Source organism: Anneissia japonica, unplaced genomic scaffold (genome assembly GCF_011630105.1).
Source record: "Anneissia japonica isolate Jap-2015-1 unplaced genomic scaffold, ASM1163010v1 scaffold4058_len632159_cov189, whole genome shotgun sequence".
Taxonomy (NCBI): Eukaryota; Metazoa; Echinodermata; class Crinoidea; order Comatulida; family Comatulidae; genus Anneissia; species Anneissia japonica.
The window spans coordinates 492,817-512,050 of NW_022735300.1; the positions used below are offsets into that span (position 1 = coordinate 492,817).

General features: G+C 33.9%; 1 protein-coding gene across 1 annotated transcript in view; it reads left to right on the plus strand.

The window, feature by feature from the left end:
* The window catches only part of LOC117116538 (brefeldin A-inhibited guanine nucleotide-exchange protein 1-like), a 41,562-nt gene that overhangs the window by 17,342 nt on the left and 4,986 nt on the right, over window positions 1–19,234 (plus strand). Inside the window, exons 5-33 of the mRNA XM_033260595.1 lie at window positions 1,351–1,530; window positions 2,335–2,512; window positions 3,103–3,186; window positions 3,757–3,937; window positions 4,240–4,474; window positions 4,836–4,935; window positions 5,149–5,397; window positions 5,657–5,861; window positions 6,432–6,546; window positions 6,909–6,943; window positions 7,225–7,480; window positions 8,323–8,488; window positions 8,928–9,079; window positions 9,730–10,017; window positions 10,183–10,315; window positions 11,045–11,185; window positions 11,527–11,696; window positions 12,054–12,205; window positions 12,553–12,725; window positions 12,885–13,045; window positions 13,962–14,095; window positions 14,493–14,622; window positions 15,426–15,561; window positions 15,927–16,065; window positions 16,860–16,932; window positions 17,147–17,297; window positions 18,065–18,207; window positions 18,692–18,866; window positions 19,074–19,212. Coding sequence (XP_033116486.1) covers window positions 1,351–1,530; window positions 2,335–2,512; window positions 3,103–3,186; window positions 3,757–3,937; window positions 4,240–4,474; window positions 4,836–4,935; window positions 5,149–5,397; window positions 5,657–5,861; window positions 6,432–6,546; window positions 6,909–6,943; window positions 7,225–7,480; window positions 8,323–8,488; window positions 8,928–9,079; window positions 9,730–10,017; window positions 10,183–10,315; window positions 11,045–11,185; window positions 11,527–11,696; window positions 12,054–12,205; window positions 12,553–12,725; window positions 12,885–13,045; window positions 13,962–14,095; window positions 14,493–14,622; window positions 15,426–15,561; window positions 15,927–16,065; window positions 16,860–16,932; window positions 17,147–17,297; window positions 18,065–18,207; window positions 18,692–18,866; window positions 19,074–19,212 — 4,574 coding nt within the window. The remainder of the gene's footprint in view (window positions 1–1,350; window positions 1,531–2,334; window positions 2,513–3,102; window positions 3,187–3,756; window positions 3,938–4,239; window positions 4,475–4,835; window positions 4,936–5,148; window positions 5,398–5,656; window positions 5,862–6,431; window positions 6,547–6,908; window positions 6,944–7,224; window positions 7,481–8,322; window positions 8,489–8,927; window positions 9,080–9,729; window positions 10,018–10,182; window positions 10,316–11,044; window positions 11,186–11,526; window positions 11,697–12,053; window positions 12,206–12,552; window positions 12,726–12,884; window positions 13,046–13,961; window positions 14,096–14,492; window positions 14,623–15,425; window positions 15,562–15,926; window positions 16,066–16,859; window positions 16,933–17,146; window positions 17,298–18,064; window positions 18,208–18,691; window positions 18,867–19,073; window positions 19,213–19,234) is intronic.

A 19,234-nucleotide genomic window follows, 5' to 3' on the forward strand; every position in this document is an offset into this window, starting at 1 on the left:
CTTCATTGTCTATTTAACATCACAATAATTCATTATTAGGGCTATAGTTGTTTTTTTAATTGTACTCCACAAATCTCAGCCGATACCTCACACAACTCGAGTAACGTCTCGTATCTATTGTTGTGACGTCATGGCTCGCTGGCTCACACTTGCGATGTCTCGCACTTGTGATCAAATAACACGCTGGCTCGTACTTTGGCAACACTTTTTGGCAGTCAACTCGCCCCTAGAAAACCTGCCCTTGGAAACTTGCCCCATAAAAAAATTACACTTCCTAGACCATGCAGTCTTCAAAATAAAAATTGTAACCTTTGGTAATCAACTACATTTTCCACATACATAGAAATTTTTGAAACTTTATTAAAAAAAACCTAAACCATAATTCACCACTATAGACACTTTTTGACAAAAGTGAAAAATTACGACAATGAGAAGTGTTCTAATATAGACAATGGGTCGTGTCTCATATTATTTGTTATATTTTTATTATTCATTATTTTCACCTGACTTGCATAAATAATTTTGTTCGAAGGACATTTATGTGCAGTTGTACTTCGCAGCACTTCACTTGCAATTTGCAATTTCTAGTATACTGTATGTAAACCTTCCGTAAGAATACGTTATGTAAACAAATGTGTATATTGAAGGTAAGATACAGGATGCACTGCTTGTTAGCCAATCAAATAAGACAGTGCAGTTTTTTAGTGCAGTTTTTTTTAGAAATTGTGGCATAAAATTCAAGAATAAATTATTTAAATTTGACTCAAACAAATATATTTGTATGTATATATAGTTTGTATGAGACATATTTTATAATATGGATGATGAGGTCAGGAAAGGTCACACATACTGTAAATATAGGTCAGGTTCCTTTTATAGAGTACTATATATCATGGATCAACAAGTTCTTCCGTATTGCATCATATTGTGTATTAAAATAATAATAATAATAATAATAATAATAATAATAATGCATCATAACTGCAATTGTTTTTCTTTTTTAAATTTCCAAAATGTAGGGCCTACTCACTTCAACTTTAACCTTTATTTTTCTCTTTCCTTTTATATTTGCTTACTGCAATTACAAATTCTTGTATTATCATTGTTTTCATGTTACGAAAATATTATTTTATTTATTTGAATTTATAGTCTTCATCATCATTTATCATCATGATCATCATCCTCATCATCACTATCATCATTTTCATTTACAGTATTATTTTCTGAACAATTTGTGGTTCTATTATTTGATGATAATAGTTCACTTAAATAATTATAAAATAATAATTAAACAATATTATCATTGTTTATTGTTATTATTATAGTTTATTATTGTTATTGGCTATTTAGGCCCTGTTAACTGCAGTAACATCACCCACCTGCGAAGTGCATGAAGGCACGTTGCTGCATGTCGTCAGAACTTGTTACAATATATACCTTGCCAGTAAGAACCTCATCAACCAAACGACAGCTAAAGCAACGCTCACACAAATGCTTAACGTCATCTTCATACGGATGGAGCAACAGGCAGTGAGTATGAAGTTCGTGCCAAGTGGTGCGGGTGCATTATTGAGACTCCTGTGCTATATATACACCATTTTCACCAAATTTGAAATGAAAACTTCCGAGAACCTGGCAACTACAGCTGGGGACATCCAGAGGCATTTCGCTTCAGTTACCTATGTTTATCTGTGGCCGTGCACAGCTTTCTTCTTGTAGCCTAGTCTGTAAATACAAAATGCCAGAACAAAAAATGAAGAAAATAGAGGTGCCTAAACCTGTAGTATTTTAGGCTGTTTTGTTAACGCTGCTATGCCGGATATCCCCTGCAAAAAGTTGCATGTCTTCAGATGTTGGTGGCGCTGTTTAAAAATACACCCGATAAAATAGTGTATGCATATCCAATCACAGGATAGTATGTCTATCAGGATGTTTGAAAGTCAGTTTATTTGCATCAATGTATTTACTGTGTAAATAAAAACGAATATATTCAAACTCCTCCGGCTAGGGTCTAAAACTTCATTGCTCAGTTCAGCCTGACTTGGGCCTAGCCAGATTGGGCTCAGGGTTTTCACCATGCATAGTGCTGCAAGCATAACATAGGACATATTTATGTCAGTCTAGATATACTGGGAAGACTTTATTTGCTTGGATTTAATAAAAGCATTTTTTGCTTTTAGACTTTTCTTTGTTGAGGCAAACAGATTATGTACTATTTATTAGTTTATCACTACATGGAGAGGTAGGAAAATTGCATTGAAATTCTAATTCATGATTGGCAAACAAAATATTATTACTGATATTATTATTATTAGTTTTTTTTTTTCTATTTAGGCTCAGGAACAGAAGGTGAGAGAAGAGGAAGAATCAAAAGATAAATCAGAGGTGGAGAATAGTGTAAAAGGCCAGGATGAGAGAGATAACGGCAGTAAAGATATGACCAGTGCTGGGGATGGAGAGACACCGAATGTTATGGTCAATGGAGAAGTTGTTAGTCTTGAAGATGACCAAGGTACAAATCTCTAGAAGTTTCTTGATCTATAGTTTCAATTATGTGTCATTTTTGCTATTTTCAAAATGTTATAATATTTATGATTTTTTTTTGTTTTTGTGCTATTTTGAGGCCATTAAATTGCTGGTTTCTTTAAGCGTGTCTCTAATGCGCTCAGTGGACTAACAAATTCCTGTAACTTGCTACTCCCCCAAGGGTCTTATCATATCAATTGCAGCTTGTTGGCACTTTCTTCAAGTGGGTAAACCCCAGCTCTCCTTGAAGGATGCCCTGGGCTTTTTTAATTTGTGTACAGTGGGTGTATTGTTTATAGTCCTAATCCAGGAAGGCTTTCCACCAATAGAACCATGAGCGTTGAGTTAGCGTCTGCTGCCGATTTATTGCCATTGACTGGCTATGGCGCCCCTGCTTCAAGCTCGGCAACTAGACTCTCCCACTTTTAGTATGTTGTTCCTCTTTTAATTTTTAATTTCTTCAGTTGTTGCTAAGATAGTTTTATGGTTTTGTTCATTTACGATTGTGTTTTGAGTCAACGTTTTGTTTTTATTTTTCTGTTGATTTCTTTTACTTGTTTTCAATCGTTGAAACAGGGGAAGGAGACGGAGCAGAGGAGAATATTGAAATCATAGTCAAGACCATCCTCTCAGATATAGTAGATTCCATCATTATTGAAGGTTTGTAAAACAAGAAGATGTAATATTAACTTAATACCGAATGATTAATTTCTAGCTTATATCATCACCTTTGAACATGCATTTAATCCATGCAAATCGTCTGGGATTTCTTTTACAAACTAATCCATTACTATGCCTACTGATCACAAGCATATACTGTAGCTTGTGTGCTGTGGTTATGATGAGGGTTTTACCGAACTTGCAAATGTGAGGAATGTATTCCTTGTGTTCAGTATTTTTATACATCAAGAGGATAAATTTTCAGTTAACTCACCTTATACAGTGACACACAAATATCCTCTTGAGTCCATTTCCTCAGTTGTTTCCTAGCCTATGTTGTGAAAGCCAAGTACACAAACACAACTTTGTGGTGGAAATTCTCAGACAGAAAGCCATCTGGGAATGCATTGAATTTTCTCAAATAGTGCCTGGTATTTGGACAATATATGTATTGTGTACCGTTGTGCATAGCTTGCACACAATATGTTATATAGTGTGTGTATGTTATGATATCCAAATTCAATTATATTTTTTTACCAAAGAAACTAATTTTGTGGTTTTTTTTTACAGATGGCAAGATAGCAGGAGAAAGCCCATCTCCAACTGTGGCAACACCTGGGAGTGAGGAGGACCCTGGTGATGGCACTGTATCACCATTCTCTCACGTTTTGCAGAAGGATGCGTTTCTTATATTTAGGTCTCTATGCAAGCTGTCAATGAAACCCTTACCAGATGGTCCCACTGATCCAAAGTAAGGAAATAGGTGGTTGAATTTGATTGAGGTAGTGAAAGCGAAAGGCATTATAATGAATGAGGTTTTGATGATGGTGATAATGGTGATGGTGATGATAATGTTGATTGTGATTATAATGATGATGATAATGATGAGGTTGGTAATGATAATAATTATGGTGATAGTGATGATGATTTTGATGATGTTAGTAATGTGGTGATAGAGATGGTGATAAATAAATAAATATATTTTAGTACAGTACTTTTACTTTTTATAGTGAAGATGTACTTATGATTACTTCCTCATTTTAATATCATTAGATCGCATGAACTGCGTTCCAAGGTGCTATCGCTGCAGCTGTTACTGTCTGTCCTGCAAAATGCTGGCCCAGTGTTCCGTACAAATGAGATGTTTATTACCGCTATTAAGCAGTATCTTTGCGTGGCACTGTCCAAGAATGGTGTCTCATCAGTTCCGGAGGTTTTTGAGCTTTCATTGGCAATTTTCTTAGTTTTGTTGAGCAATTTTAAGACGCATCTCAAGATGCAGGTTGAGGTAAGTTTGACAATTTATTTATAATAATTAACCCATTTGTAAAGCCTAGGCTATTGGGTTATATATTTATAGATAACAATTCAATTCAATCTTTATGTCAAACACAGAAAAGAATATGGTTTGAAATTAAAAATAAAAATATTCTTATTGATACAATCACCTACTAAAAAACACACAACACAAACATCACATCATGAAATGTTAAAATATGAATGTAAGGGTTAACTTAGTTTGGAGGTTGGATAATATGTACTGTAGCATAGTAGCGTCATGTTCACATCATTCCATAACAACAGTCTTCATAACTTTTTGTATATCTATTTCATTTGAAATATTAATTGTTTTCATTTTTATTTTTTAGGTATTTTTCAAAGAAATTTTCTTAAATATATTGGAGACTTCCACAAGTTCGTTTGAACACAAGTGGATGGTAATTCAGGCATTGACACGGATATGTGCAGGTAAAACATTAAGTTGATTTCAACATTTTGTGCTGCCATTTTAAGAATAGAATATAATTATGAATCATTGATTCTTTACCTTGCCTGTCCAAAATGAATGAAAATTTTAGTCTTTTTGTGATCATTTTGTTATCTACCTATTTTGATGAAAAAAAAATCAACGTATGTAAAATTGAATTATGTAAAATTTTAAGATTTTTTTTTTTGCTCCAGATGCTCAGTGCGTTGTTGATATCTACCTCAACTATGACTGTGATTTAGCCCGGGCCAACATCTTTGAGCGTCTAATCAACGACTTGTCAAAGATCGCACAAGGGAGACAAGCCATTGAGCTTGGTGCAACCCCACAGCAAGAGAAAAGGATGCGGATTAAGGGCCTAGAGTGCCTCGTATCGATACTGAAGTGTATGGTGGAATGGAGTAAAGATCTGTATGTTAATCCAAACGTACAAACAAATTTAGGTAGGGGTAGAATCATTGTACATCCACAGTTTTTTTAAATGTAACAACATCAATTTTTATTTAATTTATATTTGTTTTAATATTGGTTAAAGTTATAATTAATTTTTTGTTTATAATTGCATATTGATTATTATCATTTATTTTAGTTAATTTGGCCACATTCAAGGCATCATAGAATAGAGTAATGTCGAAAAAGGAGCATAAGCAATTCAATCCTCACAGATGTTTTTGAAGCTTATTGTTTTTGTTTGTTTTACAGTACAAGAGAACACTGGAGGTTCTCACCCAGAACATCTGGACACTGACAGCGGCAAAGGAACCATGACAAGCTATGGCAGTCAAAACTCACTCAACTCAAATCATTCCTCAATTGCAGCTAACCAGAGTCAGGCGGCAACAGATAACCCTGAACAGTATGAGACATTAAAACAACAGAAAGAGATCATTGAACAAGGAATTGAATTGTAGGTGCAAAGTTAATTTGAGTAGTATCGATTGTTTTGTTTGAATTTTTTGTGTAGATGTTAGTGCATATAATTTATTTATTTGTATTTGTTTGTGTATAGTGCTATTATTTATCCAGGGAGTTAAAATTGGCTTCCGAAAATCTTGCGGCCAGGATTTACATTTGGTGGTCCCTGAGAACCTGTGGCCAGTGATTTAAGCTTGGCCTCTGACAACCTGTGGCCAGTGATTTAAGCTTGGCCCCTGATATCCTGTGGCCAGTGGCAGCCACAGTGCAGCACCATCCCTGGTGTGAGTTAGGTAGTTTATTGGGAGGCGCTTTTCTACATGAGTCAGTTTCTTCCGAAAGATGGTGTGCTATATCCCATATTTGACAGCTGCTGAATGAAATAGAACTAGGAATACAGAGATCTCCGTGGTTGAGCGCACGCAGAGTGGTTACCACAAGGTTTATTCAATTGTGTAATCCTGTAAAAATTATCTAAGGGACGGACTAAAATGTGTATTAATTATTCAAGAGATTACAGATATTTTTCTAATAGTCTACAATTTTTTTTAAATAATTTTAGATTTAATACCAAGAAAGCGTCAAGGGGTTTAACATACCTCCAGGAGCAAGGAATTCTGGGAAGGACGGCTGAAGATATTGCACAATTCTTCCACACAGATGAACGCTTAGATAAGGTTCATAATCATTGATCTTTACATTATTATAAGTTATCATGTTTCTGACTTTCTCTGTGGAATGCGCTATATAAGGGTGACATATGTTTTTACACTGTTGTTTTGTGGGACCTTAGCAATAATATCCAGACGGCAGAAATGTCCATTATGTTGACATCTGGCCATCATTCATAAACCATACATATATAGACTGTTCCTTGCAATGCTAGTCTGTTTTTAGTGAAGAGTACAACATTTGTCATTGTTAATGGTGTAATAAATATTAAATTCATTATTACTTTTATATCATAATATTTTATATTTAATTGCTTCTAATATTGTTTTATTTATGTCAATTTCATTCTTTATTTTTATTATTTCAGACTGTGATGGGAGATTACTTAGGCGAAAATGATAAGTAAGTTAATAAGTCATTTAAAAGAAAGATTTCAAACTTCTTAATCTAATTTTTGGCCAATAATATCTATGAAAATTTCATAACTTATAGGACTACAATTTGACTATTGGAGGTAAACAACAGTTTAACCATAGTTTAAACAACACTGCTTGAGATCTGAGCATGCAGTCTTCTAAAAATTGTTGTGTTGGTATGTAAACAGTGCAGTAATTGGATTGATCAATGCTTTTTATTCATTTATATATATCAATGCATCACAATCTGTTTTCATTCTTTTATAGGTTCACTAAAGAAGTGATGTATGCCTATGTGGATCAGATGGACTTCAGTTCCAAGAACATTGTTGCGGCATTGCGGGAATTCCTAGAAGGGTTCCGTCTGCCTGGCGAAGCCCAGAAGATTGACAGGATGATGGAAAAGTTTGCGAGTCGTTATATCGAGAACAATGCCGAACAGAACATATTCGCAAGTGCAGATGCGGCATACGTGTTGGCGTACTCTATCATCTTACTCACTACAGATCTACATAGTTCACAGGTATGTATCCTGGTATTAGTGAGAGAAATAGAATATATAATATATTATACAACACCTGTATATATTCTGTTCATTTGATTGGTTGAAAACAAGTCACGTGAGATTGAATTAAAATTAATATTCCATATTTATTTGAGTACTAGTCAATGATAGTTAAATAGTACTTTTTCATCTCCAAGACAACAAAAATCTCAAATGCAACGCTACCTGAGAGAAAAAATTTGTCTAGCGTAGTTACAACCTGCGCGTCAACAAGGAGTTAGTCATTCAATAGCCCTCGCTCCGCCGATAAAATGGCAGGTCCATTTGGTACTGTTTTGGTCCATTGTACTTTTGAGCGAAGAAGGTTTTGAGGAATTACTGAATGAAAGTAATGCCGAATCAACAAATAAGGCAATAAAATATACAGTAAATCACATAAAACCCTGGGAGTAAAGAAGATTTGGCAAAGATTTTGCTATCGTTTAATACAGCAGCCTAGCTGTAGGCCTCTCTAGGCTACACCCAAAAAATGCAGAGGTTTTGTATGAAACAAATCATGAATGTTTCTTATTCATACAATGTTGTAGAATTTTTTATGAGGTGAAAGATTAAATGTTCTGTTGAACTCGGCTACGCCTCATTGAATAGAACATCCAATCTTTAACCTCATGAAATATTCTACACCATTGCACTTATAAACATTTATTATTTGTATAATATTAAATGTAATTCTCTATAAAGTACGAGATAAAGATTTTTATTTTTGTTATGATTATTGAACTATAAACTATTGCTCAGCTAACCTAATTTTTTGGCAGGTTTTTTTTATAATATTGGATTGTTCATTTTTTTTTATATAGGTGAAGCACAAAATGACAAAAGAGCAATATATTAAAATGAACCGTGGGATCAATGACAGCAAGGACCTCCCTCCCGAGTACTTGTCAGAAATTTACGACGAGATTGCGGATCAGGAGATTAGAATGAAACAAACCACATCGAGCAAAGTTACAACCAAAGCATCATGTAAGTCACAAAACCAAAAATAATTTGTTGCTTTGAGGCAACGAACCATATCTTAGGGTATGAAAGTAGACCCCTTACCACGAAATTGATCATTTGTTGCTATGACTTTGTCAGCCCTCAATGCATATAGACAAATAATCACAAAACAGCAGGCATGGTTTATGATATTATATACATTTATAGAGTGTTATTATGCAATTAGTGATTGCGTATTATATTTGCCGAATCTGCAACAGATTTTAAACTGTGAAACAATGTGACTGCTTACTGCATGATAAAACTATATGGTACTTTATATTTTTTAGGAAATATTTTTACTATGTTGCAGCTCCATTTTAAAAAAAGAAAAATAATGTTTTATTTAATGACATTTTCAAGATCAACAACAGGGCGACTTGTTATGAACGTCTGATAATTGATAAATATATTTTTGCTTCAGCATTAACCAGTGAGAAACAGAGGAGATCGATGTTCACATTTGAGATGGATGCCATTGCTCAGACGGCCAAGAATTTGATGGAGTCGATCAGCCACGTCCCCTCAAACTTCACTAGCGCATCTCATCAAGAACATGTTAGACCAATGTTTAAGGTAAGTGAACACATAAGGAGTTCATGTAAGTCAGCAAATATAGCATTTGTTAATAAATAAAAAAAGATAGTTTGTGTTGAAATCCAGAAAACCTTGAATAAAATTACAGATATTGAACTGTTCATTTACAATCTAGAGAATCAAACTAGAGCAGTCTCTCCATAGAGTGCATACCTCACCCTGTGCCTGAATATACGCAGGCTGTGTATGGGCGATTCCATTATTTTCTTTTATGTTCAAGGGTTAAAAAAATCAAATTTCCATGACCTTCAACTTGTTTTTTTACCTTTGCTTCCCAAAGGTTAATCATCTCATAGATTATGTACCATTCAACTAAACCTTATGATAATCTATTCCTAAGTTTTAAGTTAATCTTCTCTTTCTTAGCTTATTATGTATCATTCCACTAAACTTTATGATGATCCATTCCTTAGTTTTTGCGTAATCTTGAAAACAGAGACAGACACCAGTGAATACATAACTCCCTTGGCAGAGGTAATAATGAGACAGATTAAAGTAAAAACAAATCGGTGTTTCCTGATTTACAGACATTTAACTACAAAAATCCTTGCCAGTTAAGATAGGAACAATGTTGTTTATGCATCTGTCGATTGAATAATATTTTTATATTATTGTTATATAATAAACAGGTTGCGTGGACGCCTTTTTTGGCAGCGTTCAGCGTGGGTCTCCAGGATTGTGATGATGCTGACATCGCCGGTTTCTGCCTTGATGGAATTCGCTGTGCAATACGTATAACCTGCATATTCCACATGGTCGTAGAACGTGACGCATACGTACAGGCATTGTCACGGTTTACCCTGTTGACCGCCAATTCATCAATCACCGAGATGAAGACAAAAAATATTGACACAATCAAAACGTTAATAACAGTTGCACATACGGATGGCAACTATTTAGGAAAATCATGGCTGGAGGTTAGAAATAATAACTTATTGATGCTTTGTTTATAAGAATAAGTAGCAGTATTAGTGAAAAAATCTTTTTATTATTATATTATTATTATGAATTTTATTTCAAAATAAATTCTGTGTGATAAGCCACTGGATGATAAAGGACCCTTTTGATTTGTTTAAATCTAGATCTTGAAGTGTATTTCACAATTAGAATTAGCGCAATTAATTGGAACCGGTGTCAAGACAAAGTTTCTAGCATCTGGCTCATCTTCAGGAGGGGGAGGCCATAGCAATGATTTGTTAGAGTCTGGCGAAGGGGGTAAGATTACCTTTTTAAACTTGTCATTCTCTGTGTTCATGTGATAGTGTCATGTGTATTGTTTGGTGTTTATTTTTTTTTTTCAGATTTGATGTTAACTTTTGTGCTCCCAATCAAAATATTGAGGGATTGCATTTAATTATAACCACTAGTTTATATACTTGGGCAAGGTATTTTACTTTTATGTCACGACTGATGTTTTGAGCTATAAGACTACAGTAATATCCAGTATTTAATGCATTAGGTACTCCAAAGCGGTACGGGAACATGCTGCTCCTCATTTTGTTGACGTGAAGCACTGCGCGGTGACGTAATGGTAATGAAGCTGCGAAACATAGACTGGTTCTTTTAGGGTCTGACAAGATAATTTTAGACATAAGCACTGCGGCACAGAATACTGTAGATGGAATTAATTGTATTTACGTGACGTAAGCAAATCGCGAATCATGGCAAACAGGTTCTAATTTTTCTGTGGATTTTGGCTGTAATTTTCATTCTTATTCAATATTCAGCCTTGAAAAGTAGCGAAATGTTGTCGTGACATATAGAAACCCCAGTGTATGAGATATGAGCACATTTCAGAGGAGATAGTGAAGTTACGCGAAGGCGATTAGTAGAATTAATTTATATATATAATCAGAAAAACAAGAATGTTTTAACGTTAATAGACAGATGGTGGTATATACTTTTGGATATAAAATAAATGGTTAATTATTATCATTCTGCCAGCGATGGGAAGAATGAGTGGACTGGACCAGAAGAAGCTAGCTATACTGCAAGAAGCAATGGGTGAGACGTCATCTCAAAGCATCGTGGTGGCGGTAGACAGAATCTTCACCGGCTCAACGAGGCTTGATGGTGATGCAATAGGTAGGTTTAATTATTGGTGATTATAATATCAAAGTAGTGAAATCTACAAAAAAAAAAATTTTCTCTGTGAATTACAGTACGTTTTACTTCATATAGAAATTGCTTAACAACCAACTTAAGGTACAATACAAAGAATATGTGCCTCATATTTATTTTTTTGATTGGCAATAGCTAATAATTGTAATAGTTATAATAATTATCGAAGAAGGAAACTCAAATATTGAATTTTGTATTTTTAGAATATTTTTGGCTCAATACAAAGAATTCATGTTAATAAATGCATAAAATGGTGTCAATATTTATCATAATTAATTGATAATTATTGTCTTTCTTGTTCCTAGTTGACTTTGTGCAAGCTCTTTGCAAGGTGTCTATAGATGAATTACATTCCACAGTTCATCCTAGAATGTTTAGTCTTACTAAGATAGTTGAGATCTCCTACTACAACATGGGCCGTGTCAGGATCCAATGGTCCAGGATATGGGCTGTACTGGGAGAACATTTCAACAAGGTTTGTAATAAAACCACTGTAGCGCCCTCTATGTCATAGGAGTTATCTATCTCAATATAATGTATATGAGGAAGGGATTTATTGTATAAATTATGAGTGACAAGAAAATCCTAACTTTGTCCAGAATTTGAACCCAGAATTCTCCGATCTGAGGGCGAGCATCTTGTCTGCTAAGCCACTGCTGATTCCCATACAGGCAGAATGATTATGAACTATGCATATCTAGCATTATTCTCTGGTTAGTTTTAATTGTTTTGAATTTCCTTAAGATAATCTTATCTTAATTATGATTCATGAAATTTGGGCATTACCTAATTTGGGCATCAATTAATATGGTATTTTGTTGCTCCATCCTAGGTGGGCTGTAACCCTTCAGAAGATGTTGCATTTTTTGCGGTTGATTCCCTTCGTCAATTGTCAATGAAATTCTTGGAGAAAGGCGAGTTGGCTAATTTCCGTTTCCAAAAAGAGTTCCTTCGTCCATTTGAACTCATAATGAAGAAAAATAGGTGAGTTATTTAAGAAACTGGTTTTACATTTGATTTATAGCCACGCACATATTTATGTGCTTCATCCAAAGTGAAAATACATAAAAAATGAAAACTGTTGGAAATATTAAATCAATATACAGTAGTAGGACACTACAGTACAGATAGTATCCATTGCTGCATACCAGCCTGGCCTTACAGATTAGTGGTCAGATCAACCAAATTATTATACATAGTATTTGGCCTTCATATAATTCCTTTTAAAAAATGTCACAAAGCATTTTTTTTTTTCGACCAATGAAACATTGACAAACATCATTTTCTGCTTCTTTTATTGACTTATTGTTTCATTGATCTTTTCTGTGCAGGTCACCCACAATCCGAGACATGGTGGTAAGGTGTATAGCACAGATGGTCAATTCTCAGGCTGGTAACATTAGATCCGGTTGGAAGAACGTATTTTCCGTGTTCTTCCTGGCTGCTTCTGACCATGATGAAGGCATCGTTGAACTTGCATTCCAAACAACTGGCAAAATTATATGTAAGTTGGCTGCTTACTTAAACGCTGTTTATATATAGAAGGATCTAGTTTGTGAATTCTTACCTGGATAAACTATTGCCAATAACACACCAACAAGTAAAAATCCCCTATAAAACATTGAAATAATGTTTGAAAATGTGTTTCCTTTGTGATCCACAGCTTCTGTATTTGAGAAGTACTTTTCAGCAATCCTAGACTCCTTTCAAGACGCTGTGAAGTGTCTGTCAGAGTTTGCATGCAATGCAGCTTTTCCTGACACCAGTATGGAGGCTATCAGACTAATTAGAAACTGCGCTAAATATGTCATGGATAAACCACAAGTAAGTTTTTGCTACTTGTCTAAACAAAAAATATAATATATTAAAATTTATGAATTCAATTATATATGACAAATTTTGAAAGTGTGTGAGATACATTTATAAACAGCATTTTGATGTATAGTAATTTGTTTGTGATTGATATGGGGCTTGCCATGCCAAAATGAGCCTCAGTGACCAAAACGAAAAATTGACTTTTGAATAATATTCATATTCTCCACATCATAAGCTTTAAAATGATAAGTCATTTACTTGCATCTGCTTGCTATTGCTGAAGGTAGGAGTAAAAGTATTACGGCTTTTCTCTGTATTAAAGTATACAATACTGGCACATTTTTATGCTGATTACTCAGTTTAAGATTAATGACAGTAAACTTGTTTTTGGGATGGCAAGCCTCATATGCTCTCACCTCAGCAATATGCCACAGTAAGCTGTCTCATAGTTTGAAAATGCACATTGTTTATGTCAAAGGTGAAAACAACACAAAATATTAAAGCAGAGTCTTATGCTCTGTTTACATTATGCCCATATATAGTCATGATGTGCCTATATATGGTCATGATGTGATGTCATCATGACCATATTTAGGCATGTCACATGTTTTTTGCGAAATAAAATTTGGTAGTGTCTCATAGTTTGAAAATGCACATTGTTTATGTCAAAGGTGAAAACAACACAAAATACTAAAGCAGAGTCTTATGCTCTTTCTACATTATGCCCATATATAGTCACGATGTGCCTATATATGGTCATGATGTGATGTCATCATGACCATATTTAGGCATGTCACATGTAGTGTGGACATTGCTTTAAACAGTGTGTAGATGAAGGTTCTTCTGTTTATAGTCAAATTTATAGTTTGTTTCATATGTTTAGATACATGTTACTGATAGCTGATTTAAACATTTCTTACTTTAGATGTTCAAAGAACATGCAGGTGACCAAGAAGTTCAAGTTAGTGAAGAAGACAGGGTGTGGGTCAAAGGTTGGTTCCCGGTGCTCTTTGAACTCTCATGCATCATTAACCGATGTAAGCTCGATGTTAGGACCAGGTAAGAAATATATGATGCATGGTGGTGATAGTATTGGCAATGGGGAGTGTGATAAAGATGTTTTGTTGAAGTTGGTACTTTTGATGAAATTTAGAGTTGTTTTAGAAAGTTGTGGTTGAATGTGGTTACTGTAGGTAACTATAGGTTTTAAAACCTTTCAAGACCATAGAATACAAGAAATACCTTAACTATTTTTATTGCATTATATTAACTTGTAATTTTATCATTATTCATTATGTTTACTTTTTTGTTCATTGTAATGTATGTATTATGCAAAAAAGATATAATTATAACAATATTGAATGGTGAGTATGTACCGGCTGCTATATAAAAAGAATTTAAAGTGAATTTAAAATGTTTTACTATTTGTGTTCTGAAAACTCTTTGATTTCTTCAGGGGCTTAACTGTGATGTTTGAGATTATGAAGAGCTATGGGCATACTTTCTCAAAACACTGGTGGAAAGACTTGTTTCAAATTGTGTTTAGGATCTTTGATAACATGAAATTACCTGAACAACAGGTGGAGGTATGTACATGTATTAAATAGTATAATTAATGTCATAATAAGCAATATTTAAATTATTGTATATTGAATATGGTATGAGGTGGTAACTGTAGTCTTGGGGTCAAGTCATGATATGCACAGTACTCAAAAAACTTATATTCATTATCATCTTATTCTTTGTGATGTCATAATACTCATAACCATCAACATTATCATCATTATCATCACCATTACAATTATTTTCATCATCATTATCAACACCTTTATTATTATTATCATTAATGTTTGATGATCATGTTCAAAATTTTCATCATCCTCTTTTTATCACTAACACTAACAACATTATTAATTTATCATCAAAGTTGTTATTGTTTTTATCATTATCCACACCATAAACATAATCATAAACACCATTATCATAATTGTTATTTAATAGTAAGGCTCTGGAGGTTAAAAAAAAAAACTTCTAAGATACAAAAAAGTGGAAAATAGGGTGGTTACACACCTTTTACCCCAGTTTTTAAATATTCAAAAATCTGTATCTCATTAACCATTTCCAAGTTTTTCTCCAATATGCTTTTTGTGTGTTGAAACACATATCAAAACATTTTTTTCCTCCGGAGCCTGGATCAAATCCTTATAATCATCACCAACAACATTATCATCATCCTACCATCCAACCTACTCATCACAGGTGTCATAAAAGATTCAGTGACATTCCAAAATTTAACAATTTAACCTGAGAGTATCCAAATTAAAAATATACATTAGAGTGCTCCTTGCCCCACTGTACTATTATTATTATCTTTGATTCTGATTGGTAGAAAGCAGAATGGATGACGACAACATGCAATCATGCTTTGTACGCAATCATTGACGTATTCACACAGTACTTTGACATTCTCAACGACATACTCCTTGATGAACTTTTAAGCCAACTCTTCTGGTGTGTCCAGCAAGGTAAATATCACATTAAAATGCTTAAAGCTGTAGTCTACTTTGTGAATACTTAATCTAGATAAAACCGACTATTTCCATTTAAGTAGAAGTCTCCTCTAATATTAGAATTGTCCTACGTCATATATATCAAAGCTAATTACCGTGTTTGCATCATCATTATTTTATTTTCTTTACAGCAATAACAACTTAGAAGAGATATTCTAAGAAAAAAATTATAAGCAAGATAATAAAAGATTTGAATAAAATATTCTGAGACATGCTTTTCAACGGGTGTTTTAGTAGATTAATTTTTTTTCATGCAGTAATTTGAGATTTTTAACAACAAATTCTTTGTTGAGATTTGGGTTAATTTGTTTTATGTACAGATAATGAGCAGCTAGCAAGATCAGGAACAAATTGCCTTGAAAACCTTGTGATTTCAAATGGAGAGAAATTCAGCACTGTCATGTGGGACAAAATCTGCCTCTGCATGATGCAAATATTCAATTCAACCATTCCAGAATTGTAAGTTGATGCCTTCAGATTTTATTGATTGTCATTGAGATAGATATGTCATGGTGACATGTAATTGACCTTTCCGCTAAGCCCCACCCTTGGAAATTTAAATAAAAAAAAAAAAATTCAATTATATTATATTCAATTAAAACTAAATTATTATTATTTTTTTTAATAGAACCATAATTTATATAGCGCCTTTCACAATCCACAGATCATACAAGCGATTATACAAGGCGCTGGCATCATTATTTCCCTGGTCACTGGATACTGAATTGGCAGATCCGCACATTGTGCAACTTTCTCTGCTCCCTGGGGAGTATCATTGCTGCTTGAACGCACACGACCTTTACGTTCAATGCCATACCATCCTACGAGGTACCCATTTATACTCCTGGTGGGGAGAGGCAAACATAAGTAAAGTGCCTTGCCCAAGGACACAACAAGCAATGCGACAAGCGTCGGTCTCGAACTCCCAATCTCACAATCAGAAGTCCAACAGCTTACACGGCGTCACATGCTAAATAAAAAAAGAAAGAAAACAACAGTGTAAAATGTGCATTTATTTATGGGACAGCACATGCGTTCGTGAGACATGCATATTCCTGGACCTGTACTGATTGGTCAGTTGTTAAGCTTGATTGGCACTCCAGAATGGTCTATATTGCTACGCCTCCACAGCTAGACACAGTTCATCATGAAAAAAATATTATTGGAATTGCATATTAATATATATATTTTTAAGTAGGATAATAATTATAATAAGCTTATCAATTATATCCCTCCTATTTTTTTTTTTAAAGATTATCAACGTGGAAACCTGAGGGTTACGAAGTAGAACTGACAACTCCACGTCAAGACCAAGACAATGCACAGGTGAGAAAAATAATGGAATCATGAAAAATTGGTCTAAATATTTAGCGGACCCTAAAATTTTCATGGTCCTTTTTGAATAGGTAGACCCCCAATTATTTTTATTTTTTTGACCCCAGGTTGGGAACCATTGGTCTAAAATATAGTCTGGTCATTTATTGTGTCTGCTCTAAAGTAGGCTATCAGGGTTAGCTAATCCATCTGGATTTTCCCTTAGGATCCGGCAGGGAGAGCAGGATCACCAGTGAATGGGGAGACGAGTCCCAATAAGAAGGAGCAGCTACAAAGGACAGGTAGCATACACAGTGTACATAGCATATCGAGCATCACAAGTACAGAGAGTAAAGGCAGTAAACGAGAGTATCAGAGTAAGTTAAAGAAAAACAATGTAACCATTATAATGATGTTGATGGTGGTGATGATGATGATAACATGATAATGATGACAATTAATAAGGGAAAAATAATCTAAAAACAACATGGTGAAACTAATCATGACAGTAGTGACGATTCTACTGATGAAAATGCTCATGGCAATGAACATGCTGATGACGTCAAATAAGACATTGGTGAAAGCATTAATGTCATATCAAGGCAGCTGGTCTGTATGTTTTTCTATTTTTAAAAGAGTGTTATTAAGTAATTATTTGCTCTATAAGGAGTAAATAAAATGATAAGCTTGCAAGGATAATGCATTATTGAAGTATGTAAAAAATACAAATTCTAACCAAAAAACAAGTTATTCTATAGAATAAAGATGAGAATTTTATTTTATTTTTTTTTTTCAACTCTATTTAGAGAGGGCGCCCTTCTAACTGGGCCTGGATGGCCAGCAGATATTCAGGCCCTCTATCAAAAATGTAGTTAAATTTATTACAAGAAACGACAATTACAATCTAACAGCATTACAAAATTGAATTACAATAAAGACAAATTATATAAATATAATATCAGTAAAATTAAATGTATCTAATTCAGTAAATGATAAACGAAATTAATAGAATATTTGAAAAAGTTGACAAGGTAACAACAGTGATGTTGAGCCGGAACTGCTATACTATATGTATTTTTATTTTTTAAGATGTAATAATTACTCTATAATAATATTCTAACCACAAATGAAATTGCTCTTGTAGAAACAGCAGCTGATCAGAAACTCTTCACGTCCATCTTAATCAAGTGTGTGGTACAACTTGAGTTGATTCAAAGCATCGACAGCATTCTGTTCTTTCCAGCCACGAGTCGGCACGAAGATGAGGAGAATATGAAAGCAGTACAGGTTAGACTATAAAAAGACAATTGCCAATTTTATACCATTAATATTTACCTGGATAAAACAACTTTAGCAATGATGCTCAAACAAGCACCCCCCTTGAGAATAATGGAACATCCTAATGTAAAGAACACTATAATAATGATACACATGTCCTCATTCTTTTCCTTTAATTTAATGACAAGCGACAAATAATATGACAGTTGTTAAATTTATAATTTTATAGCAATGCAACAATGCAGGTTAGGAATTAAAAAAACAATTGTGATCTAAAATATAGAAAATGCTGAATTAAGGTTAGCAGGTGCTATACGTAGAATATTAGTTGTTGCTGAAGCTGCTAAAAAAACAAGATTCAACTGTTAATATGTATAAATGTGATGTATTCCCTCAAAACTTGCACATTAGTCCAGGTTTATTGGAACACATCACATTTTTTTACTTTAATATTAACATAATTATATTTTTTTTAAATGTCTTGTTTCTGTAGGATGGTAGTTTTAGTTCCGCATTCCTGACATCCTCCGAGAAGGATGACCCTGGAATGTTCCGATACCTTTCCGTTGATCAGCTTTTCAAACTTCTGGACTGCCTTGAGCAATCCCACCGGTTTGCTAAGCAATTTAACACAAATAATCCTCAGAGAGAACTACTTAGGAATGCAGGTATGGATATATATTATTTATGTACAGTAAATATAATTAATTCTTGAAAATAACAAAAAAATAACCCTTTACTTAGAATTGGCTTCTAGGTCCTTGTTTTGAAGTTCAATAAAAAGAAACAAAAAAAAAAAAAGTTACTATATTAATGTTTATAGAAGAAACCTTCATGATTGTATTCAATACTTGTTTTATTGATTGGCTTCCCAGGTTTCAAAGGGAAAAGTAAACCTAACTTATTAAAGCAAGAGACTTCCAGCTTGGCTTGTTTACTTAGAGTGCTCTTTAAGATGTACTCTGATGAGAAACGACAAGAATTCTGGCCCAAGATCCAACAAAAACTCATCAGGTAAAAGTCAATGTTATTCATA